A 23,692-nucleotide genomic window follows, 5' to 3' on the forward strand; every position below is an offset into this window, starting at 1 on the left:
TGGGGATTCGAACCTTCTGATCAGCAAGCCCAAGAGGCTCAGTGTCTGGGTGTAGGGTGGTATAGTCATACCTTGTTTTGCAACCAGTATCCATTCCGAAGCCCTGGACGCTAGCCGAAAAGGAAAAAGCGGAAAACCCGGAAGCAACCCGTTCTGGTACTTCTGGGTTTGCCGCAGATGTTCGTCGGATCGGACACTAGATGAGGTGGACGTTCGTGGAGGTATTACTGTATATAAATTCAATTAATAATAATAATACAAGTGGTACCTCAGGTTAAGAACTTAATTTGTTCTGGAGGTCCGTTCTTAACCTGAAGCACCACTTTAGCTAATGGGACCTCCCGCTGCCACCACACGATTTCTGTTCTCACCCTGAAGCAAAGTTCTTAACCCGAGGTACTATTTCTGGGTTAGTGGAGTCTGTAACCTGAAGCATCTGTAACCCGAGGTACCACTGTAATTTGATGGGAGTTATTCCTGGCAGACAGTGTATCGGGTTAAACATGGGGTTGCAGGCTTTTACTATATGGATCTCACTGGTTTGGAACTGGAAGTGTTAATGGGATTTACAGCATGTTTACTCTTCAGTCCCAATGGACATACTGCTAAATTGTGCATAGTGCCGCCACCTTAATTTGCGTCGTGCAAAAGCAGTTTCTTGACTGGCAGAGCACAGTGCTGGGGCACAGGAAGTAGTAACAGGAATGGATGAAATTTTCACACGTTGCATGCAGACCACAGCAAGCTGTTATTGTTAGTACCTGTACAGCTCCATCCACTGAGAATGTTTGTGCTTTAATTCTTGTTTTGTATTCACGCTGAGGATTGATTGCAAGCTCATTGCACAAAGGACTGATAAATATAACAAACAAATAAATAGTAACGTGAGCTTGAAACCCCACACAGCTTCATATGTGCTAGATAAATGATTGCTGTTACTGTTCTTCATTTTGCCAGAGCCGCTTGAATTCCATGCAAACCTAGGATCTGAAAATTGGTGCGAAACTTTGTACACCAGAAATATACAAAGTTGTCTCAGCTGTCTAAATCGGGAAGCACCCTGACAAGTTTATTATCTATCTGAATGAGCAAGTCAGAAAGTGATTGGAACTGACACCCGATTGATTTGAAGAGTTATCCTGCAGGTGTTTAGCTGGCTTACTCTTTTAACCTTACTGGTTTCGTTTCAGCCAGCTGTGGAGAATCTTTGGGCTCTCCAGGTTTTTGCTGAACGGCAACTACAATAAAGGTCAAAACAAAAACAAACAAAAAATTAAAAATAATAATAAAAGATAAATATAAAAAATATAAAAAGGTGACCAAGATGATAAAGCCTCTGGAAAAATAGAATGGGTGAAATTATAAGATGGTAGGTTTCAGCTGAATATTGGGAAATGCTTATTGACAGGGGTAGGGGTGAGGAACCTGAAGCCCTCCAGTTGTTTCTGGAGCACAACCTCCATAATTTATTTTTGACTAAAGGGCCAATCTGCCTGAAGTAGGTGGGCGTTGGAGTCCAACAATATCTGGAGGGCCACAGGTTCCCCACCTGTGCCCTAGAGGCTTGAAAAGCAATCATCGCTTTTTTTTTTGTAAAGGTAAAGGGACCCCTGACCATTAGTTCCAGTCGCAGACGACTCTGGGGTTGCGGCGCTCATCTCGCTTTAGTGGCCGAGGGAGCCGGCATACGGAAACCAGAGCGTATGGAAATGCTGTTTACCTTCCCACCGGAGCGGTACCTATTTATCTACTTGCACTGGCGTGCTTTCGAACTGCTAGGTTGGCAGGAGCTGGGACTGAGCAACGGGAGCTCACCCCGTTGCGGGGATTCGAATCACCGACCTTCTGATCAGCAAGCCCTAGGCTCTGTGGTTTAACCCTCAGAGCCACCCGCATCCCTTGTTTTTTGTATCCAGAGACTATTGTATGCCCAGATAATATTCCTATTGTCTGATTCCACCCTTCACCCAAAGATCACAGGGCAGTTTGCAGTTAGTGATGCAGGGACTGTATTTGGAATTAACTTCAGTTTTCTGGAGACTTTCCAAAGATATGTACAATTTATTACAGTCTTCTATCCTAGATGTCAGTTTAATGGAAAGGCGATGCTGTTCAACATGATTACAGTGCCTCCCGCCCCTGATGCATAGAAAATCACAGTCTATCTGTAAGGGGCTGCCATGTGTGTCTGAAAAATGCTCTTTAACAAATTTGATCACCCTTTTAGTCAACGAGGGCCATGCAACTTGGGGGTGGGGTGAAGACAGAGGTCACGCTCCATCTTCTACTTTTGTCATGCAATAACTACCTGTGGGATATTGCGACCAGTCATAAACCAAGCCCAGACACACATGCGGAATTCCCAGAGGCGTGTTTTTTCAAAAGTTAACAAGCAGATTTATTATAAACATCTGTTAAACCCAATATGCTTTTAGAGAGAGTCCCAAAGACCCTGTAACTCTGCAATAAGATGTCTTCACAGGATCTGTCATGGAGTTTGGCATTTATTGCAGAACCGAGAACGCCATTCGTAATAATCCCCCACAGAGCATTGAGTGTCAACATCTGAGGACACCTTTCAAAGGGCCACTTTTGGCATCCTGATGAAGCTGGTTTCAAAGTCACCCTCTACCTGGCTCCGAATTCTTTCCAAGAGGTGAACTGAAATCTCAAAAGGGTTTTTACAGGACCCGTTTCTGTGCACAAAAAAAGTCAGAGGTTTTTTAAAATGATTGCAACCAATTTCCTAGAGACATCTTTGGTCCATCCGGAGGCAAGCTCCCTCTATCCTGACTGCCCACTCTGCTGTTATACCATTGGCCAGGGGACCAAGATCACTGTTGGACTACGACTCTCATCAGCCCCAGGAAGTATGGCTGATAGCCAGGAATGATGGGAGTTGTAGTCCAACAGCAACATGCTACTGTTATTAAATGTTATTATGTATGCTGGAAGCCGTCCAGGGTGGCTGGGGCAACCCAATAAGATGGGTGGGGTACAAATAAATTATTATTATTATTGGATACCACTGCTGGCGTCATGCCTTCCTAGAGAGATATGACTTCCTAGAGAGATATGACTTGGAAACCCTATAAACACTCCTGCTTTTATTAACTGTTTTCGTGCATTTTAGTCGCTATGGCTTTAAAACAATCTGCTGCTCTGTAGCTTCTTCTGCTTTCCATTATATAATATATTTATTTTTTTGTTGAGCCCTCCGGAGACTCGTGCAAAAGATGGGCTGTGAACCCCTAACAGCGCCCTGCTACGCACGTTTATTTGGAAGTTAAGTCCCCGCTGTGTTCAGTGGGCTCACTCCCAGGTGAGTGAGAGTGGGATTGCCGCCTCAAATGAGTAATAGGATTGCAGAGTTGGGAGGGACACTAGCGGTCATCCAGTCCAACCCCCCGCAATGCAGGAATGCAATCAACTCCAAATGAAGCACGTGGCTAGTGAGCTATGTTCTCTCTGGGGGTGAGGGTCTCACAAGTTGTGCAGGACTGATCTAAACATAGGCCCCATTCATGCCAGTGTGGTGTAGTGGTTAAGAGTGGTAGACTCGTAATCTGGGGAACCGGGTTCGTGTCTCCACTCCTCCACATGCAGCTGCTGGGTGACCTTGGGCTAGTCACACTTCTCTGAAGTCTCTCAGCCCCACTCACCTCACAGAGTGTTTGTTGTGGGGGAGGAAGGGAAAGGAGAATGTTAGCCGCTTTGAGACTCCTTCAGGTAGTGAAAAGCGGGATATCAAATCCAAACTCTTCTTCTTCTTCTTCTTCTTTTTCTTTTGGCTCTGAGAATCCATGTGACTGGGAGTGGCCTCCGAGACCATATAACACAGTCCTGAAAGACCTGCATTGGCTCCCAGTACGTTTCCGAGCACAATTCAAAGTGTTGGTGCTGACCTTGAAAGCCCGAAACGGCCTCGCCCCAGTAGACCTGAAGGAGCGTCTCCACCCCCATCGTTCAGCCCGGACCCTGAGGTCCAGCTCCGAGGGCCTTCTGGTGGTACCCTCACTGTGAGAAGTGAGGTTGCAGGGAACCAGGCAGAGGGCCTTCTCGGTGGTGGCGCCCGCCCCGTGGAACACCCTCCCACCAGATGCCAAGGAAATAAACCTGACTTTTAGAAGACATCTGAAGGCAGCCCTGTTTAGGGAAGTTTTCAATGTTTGATGTTTTATGTGTTTAAAATATTTTGTTGGGAGCTGCTCAGAGTGGCTGGGGTATAAGTAATAAATTATTATATACCAAGAACAAACTTAGTTGTTCTCTAAGGTGCTACTGGAAGGAATTTTTTTAATTTTGTATTATTATTATTATTATTATTAGTGCTGGGGTAACCAGCTGCAAAATGCTCCTTTTGCTGGCTGGTTCTGGAAAGGCTGGAAGGCGATATCATGGCCCCAAGCCATGTAGCTCAGCTGGTAGCTCAGCCCTGAGCCACGTAGCTCTTAATGTCAGGGTCATGGGTTCAAGCCCCAGGGTTGGGGGTTGGACTAGATGACCCACATAGTCCCTTCCAACTCTACAATTCTGTGATCTTGCATTTGTCTAGTGCGTGTTAGCTGCACTCTCCACATAGATGCTAGGCAGTTTTTCAGATGCTTCCTTTCTCCTTAGGAACAAACGGGGTCATAGGAAGCTGACGTTTTACCAAGACCATTTGTTTCCCTAGCGCTGTGTCATCCACGCATACGGGCAGCGGCACTTCAGAGTTCGGTTGGGGATATTCCCAGTCCTATCTGCAGAAGCTGGGGATTGAACCTGGGGCCTTCTGAATGCAAAGCAGAGGCTCTGCCACTGAGCTACAGCCCTACGTTCTACCTAGCAGCCAGCTAGCAGAGACAGATATCCCCCACTAGCCTAGTACCATGAAGCCACGCTCCATTTTGTACCACAGGCAAAAGACCCAAATATCCCGGAGGCCGCCTCTTCAGATCGTTTGAATCTTACAACTGGTCATTCACATTAAAGGAAACAGCGACAGCATGGAGGCAAACTGTTGCACTGGGGGAACTTGGGCAATTTCATATCTATGTGCCAGAGACGTTATGTTGTGACCGAGGAAGGAATCGAACTCCAATGGTTATCATGCCCTGCTCGGGTCAGAAAGTCTCTCCCGCCCAGAATCCTCCAGCTCTTGCACAAACACGGACATCCTTGACCGCCTTTAGCCTCTTGGCCGCCCTTTGTAGTAAGTTAGGATTGCACAAGTCTCTTCCCAGTGGGGAAAATGAGGCAGGGAGGTTAAAATGAGTCACCCGGTCATTAAACAAAACGTGGGATCTCTTCACAACTCCCGGTCTCTGTGTAAACAGTTAAATATTGCTATTTTGCCCTGTCAACCCCACAGATCAGGGATGAACAGCTTCATTCTGGCATTGTGCCGTTTGGGAAACAGATTTATCCATCAACATTCCCCCTCCCTCGCCCTTTCTGCCTCTTCCTTGCCGGGCACAATATAGCATCGAACATGCAAGGGCAGTACATAATGCCCCCAGTGCTGATGTCATTGCCGGTGCCCACAGGAACAGACCGGTCCCTTCTCGATGATGCATCTTAGAAGAAGGGCAATTGGTTGACACGGAACCAGAGACCTTCCTCAGTCCCCGCTACCACCTGGCCCACAAACCAATCCGTCTCACGCATCCCTAATCCGGAGTTTCGACATACACTGGTTAGTCTGTTAAGCAGAAAACTCTAGTTTCGTAATTCAGGTTATTAGCGCACGATTCGTGAAGCGGGCTCGAAAAGGGAAACCCACGAACCTCAGCGCATCGTTGCTATGTGTAGCGGAACTGGGGGGGTGGGGGGGACGAAGAAGCCCCGCCTACTTGTACCGTATAAGCCGGATAATTTTGTTGTTCATAAAATCCGAGGCGTGCGGGTGAGAGGAGTCGACGCAGAAGCCATCGCTCATGGCGATTTTCAGTACCTCCTCTACAAACACCTGGAAGCTGTTGATCTGCTTCTTGGCCGGGAGGACCCACAACCTGTTTAAGTTCTGCCTGGTGTACTCCTCTTCCGGCAGCCCTTCCACGCTGGCAACCCAATCCAAGGTCACGTGGTAGGGATCCTGGAGGTAACTGGATATCGAGGACAGGTTGCCGTTGAAACAGTAGTAGAGTTTGGAGCCCAGAAGTTTGAGGAACAAACTGGAGGTGCTGAAGATGTGAGCGTTGAACACTTCCATGTTGGAAGAGGACAAGCTGTAGATCTGGGGAGCTTCCCGGACGGTGAAGTGAACCGTCTGAGTCCTCTGGTCCAAGCTGATGTTGAGCATGGCGTTCTTCTCTGCCCTGGAGAGCTCCACCTCCTTCTCCTGCAGGGCCTCGATCAGCGGCTGGACCTGGTAAAAATCTGCTTCTCGGCGGAGCAGGCCCATTTCTTGGAAGTCCTCTGGGAGGTCCAGGTGGGAGGTTCTCAGGAAGTTGAGGATGTAGCGGAAAACCTTGCCGTCCCGGTCGATGAAGCAGTTGCCTTGGCTGTCCCTCTTGGTTGGCAGGTTCCCGCTGAACATGGCACCCAGCATGGAGTCCGGGAAGCTGGTCAAGGTGGACAGCGATGTTGTGTACAGCTTCCCACCAACGTTTAGCGTTATAGGCTCTGACATGGTGGGAGGAAGGGAGGTCAGGAGCAGATCTGGGATGGAAGGAATGAGCATCAGATATTAGCATATGCATCATTTAGGGGTGGGGTTTTTTTGGAGGGGGAGAAACTCGAGTGCATGAAAATTCTTCCATTTACCTCCCTCTTCAGTCCTCTTCTGGTGGAGCAGGAGAGGTGAAGGAACATGAGGAGGAGGAGGAGGAGGAGGAGATGTGAAAGCCCTTGACTCTCCACCAGACGGACCCATCCCTCTTGTCCTCCTGGACCTTCTCTTCACTCTCCAACCCTGCAGCTTCTCCTGCCTGACTCTGGCTGTTACGGGCTCCCCCAGATCCCCTTTTCCTTCAGCTTCTAACCCCCTTTTCCCCAGGGGCCCACTCCTCAGTTTGCCTGGCTACCACTCCTCAGTCTCCAGCCAGCCCCTGGCAGTATCAGCAGGAAGTCTTCTCCTGCAGAGCACAACAACTGGTTGTGTATCTACGGCAGGGGTAGGCAACCTAAGGCCCATGGGCCAGGTGCGGCCCAATTGCCTTCTCAATCCGACCCACGGATGGTCCGGGAATCAGCGAGTAGAATGTGTCCTTTTATTTAAAATGCATCTCTGGGTTATTTGTGGGGCTTGGGATTCGTTTATTTCCACCCCCAAAAAATGTAGTCCGGCCCACCACATGGTCTGAGGCACGGTTGACCGGCCCACGGCTGAAAAAGGTTGCTGACCCCTGATCTAAGGGGTGAGATGATCTTTCGGGTATCCTGCTTCCAAGCTGATTAGGGCTTTGCACACCTGTACTAGCACCTAGAAGGCTGTATTATAGAATCATAGAATCAGTAGAGTTGGAAGGGACCCCGAGGGTCACCTGCAGGAATCTCAGCTAAAGCATCCAGGACAGAGGCCCACCCAACCTCTGCTTAAAAACCTCCCAAGGAAGGAGAGTCCACCACCTCCTGAGGGAGATAATTCCACTGTTAAACAACACTTTCTAGGTGTTTGGTTCCCACGTGCAAGATCGTAACTGCAGCTTTCAGCGTAGGCTTGCAAGTGGGAACAAAACTTCCACAGGTAGAATCCACATCTCCAGAAGACACAATACTTTTCAGTATAGCTACTTCGGAGGTTCAGATGCCACCAGGCTTCCAATTTCAGAGTAACGCGGTGAAGAGGAAATCAGCCGATGGTATGAATCTGTGTGAATGAGTTCTTGGGCACAAGGAAATGGAGACCTGTAGTCACTGGTCAGCAGCAGCAGTGCTGAGTGCCAGTTTGCCTCAAAGTCAACGACAATTTCCCCTTTGGAAATCTCTGGGCTGTAAATTCAAGAAACTGCACGCAAGTCCACCACTAGATCTTCTGCCGAGGCCAGTTACCATTTGGAGACAAGGTCCCTTTACAACGTCTGCTAATTTATTAATCGGCACAAAGCCAGCGTAGTTAGAAAGTCAGACTAGGACCTAGGAGACCTGGGTTCAAATCCTGACTCACGGGGTTATTGTGAGGATGAAACAGGGGAATGAAAACCATGTATGCTGCCTTGAGCTCCTCTCGTGGGGTATAAATGTCAGGAATAAAGGAAGAGAAACTTGCTAATGAAATTCCCATCACCCCTTCCTGGCTGGGGCTGATGGGTGGTTGGAGTACAACGACAATCTGAGGACCCTACTTGGTTCTCAAACGCCAAAAACCAGGAAGTAAGTGTTCTGGTGTTCTAACCTTTTTCGAAAGCCGAACGTCTGATGCGGCTGTCAGCTATTGTTTCAAGGGCGGCAGCACAAATCAGAAGCCGCGCCTTGGTTTTTGAACATTTCGGAAGTCAAACGATGTTCCGGAACAGATTAAGTTTGGTGCTTTTGTTTTTGCTATGTATTTTGTGTTTTTGTTTTTGAGGCTTTTTCGGTTAATCTGTTTTTGTGACTGTGTGGAACCCAGTTCAGCTACTGATTGATCGATTGATTGTGTGACTGCGGAAATGGATAAAAGCCCCCCATCCAAACAATGACTATCATCAGTGCAGGTAAGGGGGGGAAATTATTTTAATTTTTATCATCTACAATACTGACTTATTTATTTTATAGTACAGCACATTGGTCTTGTTAGTAAAATTCATGCTGAATTGCTGTTTTAGGGGTTGTTTTTAAAAGTCTGGAAGGGATTAATCCGTTTTGCATTACTTTCTATGGGAAAAGCGCGCCTTGGTTTTGGAACGCTTTGGTTTTGGAACGGACTTCCGGAACGGATTAAGTTTGAGAACCAAGGTAGCACTGCACCAGGTTACGGAAAGGTGTGTTAGGAGTCAGAACTTTCATACCCCCTTCAATCCATTATGACACGGCGTGCTGAACCCTTGCATGTTATGGAAGAGAAGAATAACAGTTGGCAGCGTGGACGGGCCTTCCCCCACGACTCTTTATTCCCTGCGTCAGGTGAGATCTAAGGCTGGAATGACCATTTCACCAACCCATCCATGAGGTAAGACCCAGGACCGTCTTAAGCATAACCGGCGCCCTGGTGCAAGATCCCCCCGGTGCCCCCGCGCGCAGGGAGCCCAAGCAGCTAGCTGCACCACTGGGGGCAGTGGGCTCCGGTGACGCGGAGGATGAAGCTCCTTGGGAGCTGTTCCCACCACGGGCGGCGGACGAGGGGATTCCCGCGGCCAAGGGAGAGGCGGCGGCGGCGGAGGCCTGTCCTCGGCCACCGCCTCACAGTCAAGGCTGCCCGCACTGCCACGCAACGACATCCCCACGACGGCGCCCGCAACCTGAGAAGAGGGGGGCGAGGGCAGGGCTTCTGGCAGGGCTGGAGGGCAGCTCTTGGCACGGCGTGGCATGGTGGAGGCGCCCTCCTGGCCGTGGCGCCCTGGTGCCTTGCGCCAGTAGCCTCTATGGCTAAGACGCCTCTGGTAAGGGGGTAAGCAAATTAGGGTGTCAAGGGAAACACGAGGGATAAGAAACGTAAGAATTGTTTTGCTGGGTGAGCAGAAGTTTTCCATCTGCATTCTAAGGCTGGATCTTTCTACACACATTAAAAAAACCGTTTCAGGAAAAAACGTTGCAAAGCTCAAAATGGGAAATCACGTCAGCGAAGGATCGAACTCTACAGCGCCATCTGGTGTCATGGTGTTATAACACGTTTAAAACTAATGTAGCTGTGTCCTAAGTCCAATAGTGGCCAGCCATATATTCCTGAGAAGGTAGCCCACCATCTAATTCTCACAGTGACCAAACAGACAAATGCCTCTTATGGGAAGCCGGGTCTGATTTTTGCTTTGTCTATGCTTTTATTGTTAAATTGCTTCTAAATATTTTAGAGGAGGCGGTTAATAAATGGAACAAATAACAAATAAATAAAACAATGTGAAGAATGCGTATAAAATTAGGAATCATAATAATAAAAACCCTTCGTTGTACGTTGTATCAGCTGTAAACTTATAAGCAACCATTCAGCTGGAGACGACCTGAGTTGTTGTTGTTAAGACTCTGAAGCACAAAATAATAATAATAATAATAATAATAATAATAATAATAATAATAATAATAATTTATTTGTACCCCGCCCATCTGGCTGAGCTTCCCCAGCCACTCTGGGCGGCTCCCAAACGAATGTTAAAACAATACACCATTAAGTATTAAAAACGTCCCTAAACAGGGCTGCCTTCAGATGTCTCTTAAAAATAGGGTAGCTGCTTATTTCCTTGACAATCTGTTAGCCGCCATCCATAGGTGCCCATTGCCAAGGGGGCAAAATGCCATTATGCTGGTGGATAATTAAGAGGCATATACAGTGGAACCTTGGTTCCCGAATGGCTTAGTTGCCAAACAAATCAGTTCCTGAACGCCGCAAAACCGAAAATAAGTGTTTGCAAATGCTTTTCGGAAGCCGAACGTTCAATGCGGCTTGTACTTAGAGCGCAGGAAGCTCCTGCAGCCAATTGGAAGCCGTGCTTTGGTTTTCGAATGGTTTTGAGAGTCAAACGGACTCCCGGAACGGATTAAGTTCAAGAACTATGGTACCACTGTAGTAGTAGTAATTATTTATATTTATATTTATATTTATATTTATACCATGCCCATCTGGCTGGGTTTCCCAGCCACTCTGGACAGCTTCCAGCAAAATATAAAAACATAATAAAACGACAAACATTAAAAAACTTCACAACACAGGGCTGTCTTCAGATGTCTTCCAAAAGTCAGGTAGTTGTTTATATCCTTCACATCAGATAGGAGGGCATTCCACAGGGCGGGCGCCACCACCGAAAAGGCCCTCTTGCCTGGTTCCCTGTAACCTCGCTTCTCGCAGGGAGGGAACGGCCAAAAGGCCCTCGGAGCTGGAGCTCAGTGTCCGGGCTGAGTGATGGGCGTGGAGACGCTCCTTCAGGTATACTGAGGTTTAGCCATCGCTGACTTGAGGCCTACATAATACCTGGAGGATATCTGAATCGCAGGTAGGAAACGCCCCCTTGGGTGAAGAATGCTGATGTACATATGGGTCAAAGGTCGCTGGTGAAGGACCTTTGAGTCCTATGTGGATATTTGCTTTCTTGACCTGCTCTGTGCTTGTGGTCCGACCCAACGGCCCAGCTTTAAAACAAGTGGCTGCGCCAAAGAACTTTTGCTCCCGCGCAAATTCCACCCCCTTTGTTTTTAAAATAACTATCTGCAAAGCAGGGGATTAACTGACCTTGAAAAAATGTCAAACAACTGGCCAGAGCTGTTCTGTATTTAACTTGAAGCAAGGATACACTTCTGTGCGGAGTGACGGCTAACTTGGGGGACGATTTTGTGCCTGTCTGCATAGGAAAGGCTGTGAAAGAGCCATAGCTCAGTGCAAAGAAATGAGACTTGTGTGGAGTTGCAGTGGATGCATATATGCTTGATGCATATAGTTATCTGAAGTTTAACATTTTAGTATTTTTTTTATATATGTTGGAAGCTAGCCAGAGTGGCTGAGGCAACCAAGTCAGATGGGTGGGGTTAATAAAAATATTACTAATAAGACATCCCCACTTTTATGAGAGAAATGTTGGAGGGTAAGGGCGAATGGCTGGATACAGAAGACTCACTACAGTCGTCCCTTGGAAGTCGAATGGAATCGTTTCCGGAAGTCCATTCAACTTCCAAAACGTTCGGAAACGAAAGCACGGCTTCTGATTGGCTGCAGGAACCTCCTGCAGCCAATCAAAAGCCGCATCGGATGTTCGGATTTCAAAAATAGTTCGCAAACCAGAACACTCACTTCTGAGTTTGCAGCATTCGGGAGCCAAAACATTTGAGAACTAACTGTTCGAAAAACAAGGTGCAACTTTATATTCTTATGTTCTGAAATCCCTGGAGTTGTTGTCAGTCAGTGCTGACCAGGTGAGTAACCTGTGGCACTCCAAAATAATAATAATAATAAAATTCCTTCCAGTAGCACCTTAGAGACCAACTAAGTTTGTTCTTGGTATGAGCTTTCGTGTGCATGCACACTTCTTCAGATACACTGAATAACAAAATTAAGTTTGTCTCTAAGGTGCTACTGGAAGGAATATTTTTATTTTTTATTTTGTTTTGACTATGGCAGACCAACACGGCTACCTACCTGTAACTGTGGCACTCCAGATATTGCTGGACTGACTCCCAGCATCCCTGACACCACCACTGGCCATGGTGTCTGGTGCTGATGGGAGTTGTAGTTGCAGTCCAAGATATCTGGAGGGTGTCAAATTGGCAAAAGCCTTGTTACGGAAGTGCCAACCTGCCTTCAGAGGAGGTTCCAAAACTGAGCTGCGCTGCAAGCAAAAACAACCTACAGACGTTGATGTAAGTTCCCCTGCGCCCTGGGGTGTATGAGAGAGGGTTAGACAACTAACTACAGAAGAAGAAGAAGAAGAAGAAGAAGAAGAAGAAGAAGAAGAAGAGTTTGGATTTGATATCCCGCTTTATCACTACCCGAAGGAGTCTCAAAGCGGCTAACATTCTCCTTTCCCTTCCTCCCTCACAACAAACACTCTGTGAGGTGAGTGGGGCTGAGAGACTTCAGAGAAGTGTGGCTAGCCCAAGGTCACCCAGCAGCTGCATGCGGAGGAGCGGGGAAGCGAACCCGGTTCCCCAGATTACGAGTCTACCGCTCTTAACCACTACACCACACTGGCTCTCCACATAAGCAACATTAAGGCCACCGCGGCCTCAACCACACTTTAAAACCTACCCTAAAAAAAACCCTTCCTTCCAAAATATCTCCATGTTTATCTTCAGGGCTTTATCGTAAGGCAAGGTGCGGCTAATCAAGGTATATTTGCACATATCCTGTCTGATATTTTTGGCCCCCATTTCCCCACTTTGTTATACCTTTAATCCCTTAAAACCAGTCCTACCTTTGAAGAGAAGATCATAGGTAATCCAGGTTGGTGCTCTTAGATAAAAGGAACCAGCCGTGTATTAACAGATGGTTTATCAATTCTGGCTTGCCGTCTGCCCTCAGACACACAAACTGAAAAACTGGTTCGGCCATCAGGGTCTGCCCCCTGGCCCGATCCCAATCATGATTACTCAGAAGGAAGTTTCCGTGAATTCAGCCAAGCTTACTCTCAATTAACTGCGGAGATCGCGGCAAGCTTAATTTAATTTTACCTTGCCTCTAACAAGCCTAATCTAGCTACATTCATCTTTCCAAGGAGCTGAGGTCATGCAAAGGGCTTTGCGTGCAGCTCAGGTCTTGCGATTATCTTGGCTTTCAACAACTTTGCATTCAGAAGGCATTCTAATGTTGGACCCAGCAGACAAAAGTCATATCGAAACAGATCTGCCAGAAAGTATAGCATCCCTCTTTCTCCCTAGGATAGAAGTTGTCGAACTATTTGCCCATTAGCTACTATTTCCTACTCTGACTAGGAACACGGCTTCATCGTCTCAGACAGAGCATTTTTACCCTCACCCGTTACATGTAACTTGGCAGTATCACATTAGTGCTTAAAAGTTCTAAACGACTTAAGCCCTAAATATCTGCAAGGCCTCCTCCTCCTCCCCTCCTCTGTGTTAAGATCTGCAGAGAGAATCCTCTTGGTAATTCTGCTGCCCTTGCAAGATCGAGGTGGTGGTAGTGGGTGTATCAAGGGACAGGGCCTTCTCTGTGGCGGCCCCTAAACTATGAAATTTCCTCTTCACATTTATCACTTCAATGTACTACTATGCAAACAGCAAACGGTCGCAGGGAGAAGGTCAGGCGGGCTAAAGCTCAGAATGAGCTCAGACTTTCAAAAAAAAAAGGTTAATAATAATAATAATAATGTTTCTTCGGATATGTTGGAAGCAAGAGGAAGAACAAGCAAGCAGTAGTTCCTGTGCATGGAGAAGACAGAGAAATGCTATTGGGTGAAAGACAGAAGCTAACGGGTACCTATTTTAAATGAATTCAAATCTCCAGGGCCTGATGAGCTGCACCCAAGGGTACTAAATGAATTTGCAGATAGAATCTCAGAGCCTTTGTTTACAATCTTTGAGAATTCTTGGAGAACAGGTGAGGTTTCTGCAGACTAGAGACTAGAGATAGGCCAGTGTTGACCCTGATAACTAGCGACAGATCAGCTTGACGTGGATACCAGGAAAAGTCCTAGAAGAGATAATTGAATGGTCGGTCTGTGAGCACTTAGAAAAGGATGCCTTGATTACTAAGACCAAAGCATGGGTTTCTTAAAAACAAGTCATGCCAGAAGATGGAGATACAAGCTTTGATGGAGATACAAGCTTGGTGGATCAGGGGAATGCTGTGGACATAGTGTATCTTGATTTCAGTAAGACCTTGACAAAGTCCTCCATGATATACTCATGTTAAAGCTGGTAAACTATGGGCTGGACGAGGTAACTGTTAGGTTGATTTGTAGCTGGTTTACTAACCAAACCCAAAGAGCGCTCACTAATGGTTCCTCATATCATCCTGGGAAAAAGTGACAAATGGGGTGCTGTCCTGGGCCCGTTGTTGTTCAACATCTTTATAAATGACATGGAAGCAGGAATTGAGGGGGTGCTCATCCAATTGGCAGATGACACTGCAGAAGACAGAATTTGAATTCAAGATGCCCTGAAAAGATTGGTGAACTGGGCCAAAACAAAGTAACAAAATGCATTTCAGTAGGGACAAATCTAAGGTTCTCAACCAGGCACCCCCAACCTACGGCCCTCCAGATGTTTTGGGCTACAACTCCCTTCATCCCTAGCTAACAGGACCAGTGGTCAGGGATGATGGGAATTGTAGTCCAAAACATCTGGAGGGCTGAAGGTTGGGGATGCCTGTTCTAAACTTAGGCAGGAGTAACCAGCTGCACAAATATAAGAGGGGGGACATCTGACTTGACAGTAGTACATGTGAAAAGAATCTTTCACATTATCTGTTATCCAGTTCCTTTTTCAAAACGGGAGATACCTGGGACCTTCTGCGTGTGAGACGAATGTTCTACAAATGAGCTGCAGTCTCTCCCTAGAGTTAGGATGGAGTGAGAGACCTGGATCTCTGTCCCACCTCGGCAATGGAAATTGCTGAGAGGCTCTGGGCAATTTTAAATCATGGTTTCCCTTCTCCAAAACAGAAATAATACGGCCTACTGCAGAGGGTTTACCGTATTTATGTCTCATTCATGGCTGGCTGACTTGCCTGCCTCTCCTCCAAAGCGGATGGCATTTTCATGCAACAACAAATTTGCGAGGTAGGTTAGGCAGAAAAAAAGGTGACTGACCCCAAAGCCCCCGGTCACCTTCACAGCTAAAGCTATGGCATAAAATTGTGTTTCGAACTTCCAAGGCCATCTCTCTAGCCACTGGACTATCACAACTCCCTATAATGAGTAAAAAAGGGGGGGAAAGAGTCTAGGTTATAAATGGGTATATTTTTATGTGTCTACACAAGCACACATCTAAATGAGCAGAAATAAATACTGCAAAGAGCTGGAGAAAAGTAAAGGCATTTGCATGCAGAGACTGAATAAAAAAAATGATCAGACAGCACAAAGACTAGAAACAAGGAGGTTGTAAGATTATGGGGTGGCAGCAGACTTTGTAATAGAGCTGCGTCCTTTTATTGACTATTGTAAGGTAACTTACGGTGGGGAAAATAATATGAATATACCTTTTACCGTTGCGTAGGGGCCTTGTTGTTCTGTATTATTTAAGAAATGTTGGAAGACGTTTAGATACGGACATGTTGCCTTGATAACAACCATTTATGTAAGCGTGTATAAATGGTTGGCTTGGGTACCAAAGTGGAAGGACAATGTCAAACCGGAAAAGGACCTGGCACATGCCTGTAACCAGTCACCTTTAACTGCAGGGCGGGCGGAAACTCAACAGATGCAGCCCTCCCTTCCCTAGCGCCAGAGGAACTTTCCGACAGTTTTCGTTAGAAATGCGACTTCTTAGCCAGTTAGGTTTTAAAAGCCTCCCCCCCCCAAACAAACAAACAAACAAAAAACCCCAACAACGGGCATCATGCACCTTGAGCCACAGGCATGCCTCTGAGGGGCCCAGCCTTTGGGATCCCCCAGTTGATCTCTCCTGCGATCAGCCAGCATCCCATTCATTGGAGGGCTTCCCCCCGGCATCCTCCTCCGCCCCCTTTCGCGCACCTGGCTCCTTCGCATCACTTACCTGTCGCGCTGCCAACCTGCTTGGACCCCTGTCGCAGATGCTTCTGGGGGGTGGGGAAAGGGAGAGGAAAAAAAAAAAACACGATGGGAAAGACTGGGTGGACTGGGGAGGGGGGGGAGGCAAAGAGAGAGAGGTGGATATGCCCTGCCTAGGAGACGAAGGGAAGCCCCAGCCGGCCGCAATGCTCCGTGGGAACTGTATTTCCTGGGCCCCTCCGGTGCCAGCGCCGCATGCCGGGGACGGGACTACAACTCCCAGGCGGCTCCGGGGCAAAGGCGGCCTGCGATCAGCTGGTGTTAAAGGGGACACAGCCCTGGAATTGTGATTCCGGGGGGGGGGAGGGAGGGTAAAAACAAACAAACCCACAGAGCGAGCCCATCTCCTAAAGCAGCCGGAGGTGGTTCCCTGGTGATGAGCGCCGGCTGCAGCAAGCAGCTCCTGGCGCTTTCCCTCTGTACCACCAGGTCTGGGGTTTTGTTTTGTTTTTTGCAAGCGGGACACTGGAGGAAAAGTGGGGCGTTGCTATTATTATTATTATTTGCAAAGGCGTCTTCTGCACCTGGAGAGAGAAGTAAGTGAACGGCCGCCTCCCTTTTTCGCTTGCTTGCTTGCTCGCTCGCCTCCCCGCGGCTCCCTGTTTTGCGCAATGGTAACGCGCGCGTGCAGTGCGGAAGGTTCCTCTGCGAGGAAGCGCCTCTGGGTTTTGCAAGCGGGAGGGGAAATTGCCCCCAGGTAAATGGGCGCAGGGTGGCCCCATTCGGTCCTTTGGGTTTGGGGAGCTTCCTCGGCTCAGAATCTCAGTGCAAACCCCTCTTCCAAGTCCGTAGCGTCGTAGAGTTGGAAAGGGACCCGACGGCTCATCTAGACCAACCCCGTGCAATGCAGGGATCACAGCTGAATTCATGGAGGTTAGATGCGGCTGTGCTAGCAGTGCAGAGCCTCCATGTTTAGCGGCAGTATACCCCTGAGTGCTTGGTGCTGGGTGGCAAATGACAGAAGAGGGCAATTGCCCTGTTGCCCCCACTTTGTGGTCTTTCCGGAGGGGTCCGGCAGGGAAAGTGACCATCGATCTTTGGGTTAATGCAGCTGCGCTCTTCCTATGTTGTCTTCTAGCTGCTTAAGATGCACTCTGCACATGCTCGGTGCTGCTCTTTTTTTCCTGGAGGATGACTTAGAAATGCAGAGTTGGAAGGGACCCAAAGGGTCATCGGGTCCAACGCCCTGCAATGCAGGAACTTCATCTCTTTGAAGGCCAATATGTGGTTTTGGGAACTGATTTTGGAGCACCAGTTATTGATTCAATTTGATTTTTTTTTTTGTTCCTGTCACTTGTTCTTTTCCCTGGGGCTGCCGTCCTCTTGTGAACTAAGTAACTGTATGGAAGGTTTTGGCGAGACAGGTGAGTCTGCGAAGGGAATAGCAAGTGTGGAAAGATGGAGGAATGTTCCTGCAGCAGATCAAACCCTTGGCAAAAAACAAAAAAGTTGTCAGGCTTATTGACATGATGCAAGAAGTAGTCCAGGGGGAACGCCAGTAGCGAGGCTGCCTCGTTGCTAACTCAGACTGAAATTTATGCTCTCTCCATTCTGTCGCCACCACGTACTGGTACTTCTGTAATAAGAACTGCTGCAGAATTAGAGCCATCAGAGAAGTGCAGTTGTGGTGCGGTAAATCAATGCATTTATTTATTCTATTGTGCCATTTCTTTAAGGAGCGCAAAGTATTGTGAAAGGTTCTCCAGCTGTGTGTAGTGGTTAGAGTGTCAGGCTAGGACCTGAGAGACAGGGGTTCAAATCCCCACGCAGCCTTGAAGCTCACTGGGCGTGACCTTGGGCCAGCCGCTGCCTAACCTACCTGGCAGGGTTGTTGTGAACTGGGGAGTGCATGCTGCCTCGAGCTCCTTGGAGGAAAGGCAGGATGTTAACGCAGTAAGAAATAGATGTGCACCTGTACGTTTCATCCTTGCAATAATCTCGTCGGTTGGTTGGGCAGAGAGAGTGATTGGCGCAGTGAGCTATGTGACAAGAGTGGGGATTTGAACCCGGGGCTCTCTGGGATACTAGCCACTGTACAAACACCACCTGTAAGTCTCCTGTGAGGGTGCTGGACTAGATGGGCCATTGGTCTGATCAAGCAGGGCTCTTCCTAAGCAGTGGCATGGTGTAGGGGAGGGGGGAGGTCCTGGGTGCAAAATTCTGAGGGGGTGTAACCAGGTACTCCCCCCACAGGTGCCGGCTTTGGGGGATCCCGCTCTACCCCGGCAAAGGCAGCAAAGCAGCCCAAGCCCACAGTGGGCAACCCCAGCGCAGCCCGGCCTGGCACTCTTCTTCGTAGGTGTCAGGAGGCATCCCCCACCAAGGGCTGCGTTGGCTGGCCAGGCTCTACCCTGCACGGGTGGGTGGGTTACGAGACGTGGCTCCGCTTGGCTTGAGGAGGGGGGTACCTTCTGGTGCCATTGGTGTCTTGCCTGCCCCGGGCACCAGCAATCCATGCTATGCCACTGTTATTAGGTTCACTGGGTGTCCTCCAGGTTGGAGCTGAAGTCCCAAACATCTGGAGAGCACCAGGTTGGGGAAGATGAGTTTAGGCCAACAAAAAGAAGCCACCACACTTTGAACTTATTGACTGTCTTGGCATAGGTGTTATGGCTGTTATTACAGATGACTTGGGCACTTTCATGAAGGCTACGTCTGTCATTGACTATCGGCCATGTTAACTAAAATTGTGTTTCTGCAAATAGGGGCATCAGTATACCTGTCATTACTGGCTGCAAGCAGGGAGAGGGAGGGGGGACAGGGACAGGGACTGGCCATTTTCATTATACCTGACTTGTAGACTTCTCTGAGTCATTTGACTGCACACTGCCGGAGACATAAATCTGGGAGCGGTAGGACTTTGACCTGATTCAGCATGACAGTTATGTTATTTCTGAGATCTGGTACTCGGCTCTATACCGAACAAAATACCCTCTTTTTTATGATACACACTTTCTCTTCGCCGGAAGTGTCATATAATTATGGTATAAAACCCATTCATTTCAAGTTGTGCAAGTGTTCCATATTCACTCCTTTTCATTTCTTGTGTTTGTGGAATCCGCAGACAGAAATCGCAAGAGATTTCTTCCAGGTCTGTTTGATGAAGGAAAATGATGGTTTTGTTAGGCAAAGCAAATTGATTCTTCAGAAAGGGTAGTAATAAAAACTTTTGATCATATGCAGACTTGCTGGGGGGGGGGGAAGCCCCACCACTGTGGGACTTAACTACTTCTTCTTCTTCTTCCTCTTCCTCCTCCTCTTCCTCCTCCTCTTCCTCTTCCTCTTGTTGTTGTTGTACTTGTACCCTGTCCATCTTGGTTGCTTCCAACAAATATAAAAGCATCATAAAACATCAAATATATCTGGCGCCGTGGTTCAAAGATCCCTCTGGCGCCCCCCCCCTCATTTCACAGAGTTGCTCACTTTTTTACAGCGTTGCCGGCAACTTTGCGCGACTGGAGGAGGGGGCAGCGGCTGGAGGGCGGCTCCTCTGGCGGGGAAGAGGCGGAGGCTCCAGGCACGGCGCTGCTTTGCCGCGGTGGGCGAGGGCAGTGAGCTGGTGGTGGGAGATGCCACGTCCAGCCTCCGCCTCTTCCCAGGCACCCTCCAGAACTTTGCACCCTGGCGCCCCGCGCCACTTGCCTCTATGGGCAAGACGCCCCTGGGTCCCGTATCTCGTTTTGTGTAGAAGCGAGCCTAGACGTCGGAATTCGCATTCGTAGCCCTGCCCGCTTTCTCCTCTGGCCCCACCCAGCAGCATAGCTGTCAAGTTTCGGATTTGAAAATAAGGGATCAGCAGCCTCACCTATCCCGGGGACAGTCACATGGCAGTGGTGGGCGGAGCCAGAAGCAAAAGTGGGCGGCACTGATGTGAACGCGCGCAGTAGGCTTACAGTATTTTGGAAACGCTGCCCGTGGGCTACAATGCCTGTAAGCGCGGGAAATGGCTCCCGCTTGCTTTGAGGCTGCCAGGAGGTGAGGTCTTCCCAGTCTCTGGCCAGCAGGGGAAGGGAGAGGACCTGCTTCCTTTGAAAATACGGGAAATTAAAGGGATATAAAAAAATAAGGGATACCAGCGGGAAACTGCTTGAAATAAGGGAGATTCCCGGGGAAAACGGGATACTTGACAGCACTGCCCAGCAGTGACATGCGGCCCCCCGGAAGCTGCCCCAAAGGGAATGTGGCCCTTGAGATGAACACTGTTCAGCACTTCCTCTTCTGCAGCACCCCAAAGTTCCCAAGGGTTTACGCCAGCAGCACTGCCCATAATTCCCTCGGGAGCATCGGGTGCTTAGCAAGGGTGCAGGTCTTAGTGAGCCCAGATTGCCCAGCAATCTCGACGATGCAGAAAGTCAGTGGTGTCACAGCTTGGCTGGCAGAGCAGGAGGTGGCTTTGGAAAAGGGATGAAGGACGACGAGGTCAGGTTGAAATTTCCTCTTGGCTCCTTTCTTTGCTTACTGCAGGATGGAAGGGGGAGGGAAAAGCTAGCAAAAGACTCTCCTCTCCCCGCACACCCCCTCAACCTCAACCCCATGCAGAAAATTGACTATGTAAGCAAGCAAGCACTTCTGTCTTCGGGATATGTTTTGATTTTATTGGGTTTTTCTTCTTAAAGGAACAGCATGCTTAGGCTGAGATAATGGCAAGCCATAAAGATGAGCTAAGATGAAACAGAGAAGTGTTTTGTTCCAAGGCTGCTGGGTCATGTGTTCATTTTATGGGCACCCCCCCCCCACACAAACCTAGGCTGCCTGAGGTCCTAATCCCAAACTTTGTACCTTCCATCTGTTTCAAACTACAACTCTGATCAGCCCAGCAATGAAAGGGGTACCCAACTAAGTTTAACCCACTGAAATTTCAGTGTGGCCTACTCTTGAGTATAACTTACTGTATTTTTCGCTCCATAGGGCGCACCGGACCATAAGGTGCACCTCATTTTTAGAGGAGGAAACAAGAAAAAAAAACATTTTTCTGGTTTTCCTCCTCTAAAAGCCCTGTTTTTTTGAGGATCAGCTAAAAGTTTTGCAGCTTTTTTTGCAAAGGGGGAAAAGCAAAGAGGAAAAGCCCCGTTTTTATGGGGTTCAGCTCACATTTCTGCAGCTTCTAAAGGAAAGGGAGTGTTTTCTACAGTTTCCAGACAGATAATCTAATCAGCCAGTCACATGTCGCTGGGGAAACGAACAGCCCCCCTCTGCAGCACATTCAACAATGGAGGGCGGGGCAAGGGGGCGGGGCTGAAAGGGAGCTGGGGACTCTTATCTCTCTCCCGATCTCTTGCTGATCAGCTGCTGAGCGGGGTCCTTTCAACACCCCCTTTTCTCTTTGTAAAATAAAAAGCATGATCCTCTTTTGGCCCGTGGGCAATTCAGCTCCAGGGACCACCATTTGCTCCATAAGATGCACAGATATTTTCCCTTACTTTTTAGGAGGAAAAAAGTGCGTCTTATGGAGCAAAAAAGACGGTAGTTGGAAGCTACCCATAGTCCAAAACACCTGCAAGACTGCTGTAGATCCAATTGTATATAGGTGTGTGTGTGTGTGTGTGTGTGTGTGTGTGTTTGTTTTAAAGGAATGACACCAAGCCACCCTGAATGTCATTTGGCATAAATGTGTCCTACGAATCTTTCAAATGAGTAAATTTGGGGAGGAAGGGATAAACACAGCTGAATGTTTCTGAATAGCTCTGCAACAATAACGGGATAATTGTACGTCAACCGGAGAAAAGACTGTAAGGTCGAAGTGTTGGTGCTGACCTTTAAAGCCCTAAACCAGGCACCCCCAAACTCGGCCCTCCAGATGTTTTGAGACTACAATTCCCATCATCCCTGACCACTGCTCCTGCTAGCTAGGGATCATGGGAGTTTTAGGCCAAAAACATCTGGAGGGCCGAGTTTGAGGAAGCCTGCCCTAAACGGCCTTGGCCCAGTAGCCCTGAAGGAGCGTCTCCACCCCCATCGTTCAGCCCGCACACTGAGGTCCCTCTCCAAGGGCCTTCTGGCGGTCCCCTCCCTGCTAAATATTCTCTGTGTTCCGTCCGTTTTCCAAAAAATGGCTTTTGCATCCTATTAAAGCTCCAGTAGAATGTGGAGATCAACAGCTGGGAAAGCATTAGGAAAGTGGGATAAACTGCCGTGTGAACGGAACCTGACAGGAAGTGGCTTTCCGGGGTTTCAGATGGGAGCTGGGAATCGAACCTGGCACCTCCGACATACAAAGCAGATGCTCTGTTGCTGCTGCTAATGTGCTGCATCCCTTCCCCTAAAACGCTTGTTCGCGTTTACCGGCTTTCCGAAAGGAAAGTTCACAGTGGCCGAAATAATATTTTGGCCTTTTGTATGCAGTTCAAACTCCCCATCAAGCGAGAGCTTCGTTCTGACTAGCAGTTCTAGTGAAATCCCAGCGTTCTCAGCAGATTTGTTACCCCCCCCCACTTCTGTTTTCGTTGCTAATTAATGAAAGAGTTTCCCCGTTTCCACTCTCTCCCCCCACCCCGCCCCCAGACTTTAATTGGAAAGAAGCACAACGGTTTCATTCCTAGCCCTGGAGCACCGGCAAATTTTGGCAGGGACGTGCGGCGCATGCTGCATGATGCTGCAGAATTATCCTCTCTCATCTGAGTGACGGTGCACGATCAGCAGAAAGCCCAGACTTTCCTAACAAGGAGCCAGTAATTGCCTTTGAAACATGAGCGCCCATCTGGGGATTCATGGTCTTGTCTTGATGGGGGGGGGCAGAGAGAGAGAGATCTGTGCAGCTGGCATTTTGGCAGGCCGAATGGGAGCAGGTCTGCCGGTGCTCTGGGCCGGCCCTGCCGTTAGAGTGAGGCAGGTGCCTCAGGCGGCACGTGCCAAGGGACAGGCAGTGACGCAGAGAGGGTTTGGAGGACAGAACACGTGGCCAGCTGGCCTCCGAAAAGGGGTTAGCTTCCGTTATGTGCCGTCTTGTTCTTGCCTCAGGCAGCAAAGTGTCTTGGCCCGGCCCTGGTGCCAGTGCCCAGCAGGATCTACTGTTTTCCTTGTAAGACCATTCTGGGCTCTTGAGTGTAGGAGCATGAACACAAAGAGGCAAACACCATGCAGGATACAACAGGTTTATTTTGAATTGCATTCCCAGTTCTCTTATCAGCACTGTGGGGATCGATATGGGAGCTGCCATTTGCTTTCTCCACAAATGCCACTGATAGAGCATTGGCCAAGGGCTTTATGGGGAGTGCAGATAACTTTTCTTGGCTCCCCGGAGTCAACGGGAATGCTGTGTTATCACACCAGGTGAACCCATCTGGACCCTCCCACATAGGAGACGGTAATGAAGGGTATGTTTAGCCTGGAAAAGAGGAGAGCGAGAAGAGAGAGAGAGATATGATAGCCACCATCAAATATCTAAAGGGTCACATGGAAGATGCAGCAAGCTTATTTTTTCCTGCTGTGAACGAACGGCA

At 48.5% G+C, this 23,692-nt stretch overlaps 1 protein-coding gene across 1 annotated transcript; it reads right to left on the bottom strand.

The window, feature by feature from the left end:
* Positions 1–5,369: 5,369 nt before the first annotated feature.
* KCTD21 (potassium channel tetramerization domain containing 21) lies at positions 5,370–16,281 on the bottom strand. The gene is made up of 2 exons (XM_033146022.1): positions 16,219–16,281; positions 5,370–6,642 (listed from the first exon to the last, which is right to left on the bottom strand). Exon 2 carries the CDS (start codon positions 6,611–6,613, stop codon positions 5,831–5,833), a length of 783 nt encoding a protein of 260 aa, XP_033001913.1. The 5' UTR covers positions 6,614–6,642; positions 16,219–16,281; the 3' UTR covers positions 5,370–5,830.
* Between the last annotated feature and the right edge of the window lie 7,411 nt (positions 16,282–23,692).

The sequence above is a fragment of the Lacerta agilis genome, chromosome 4 (assembly GCF_009819535.1).
Source record: "Lacerta agilis isolate rLacAgi1 chromosome 4, rLacAgi1.pri, whole genome shotgun sequence".
Classification (NCBI taxonomy): domain Eukaryota; kingdom Metazoa; phylum Chordata; class Lepidosauria; order Squamata; family Lacertidae; genus Lacerta; species Lacerta agilis.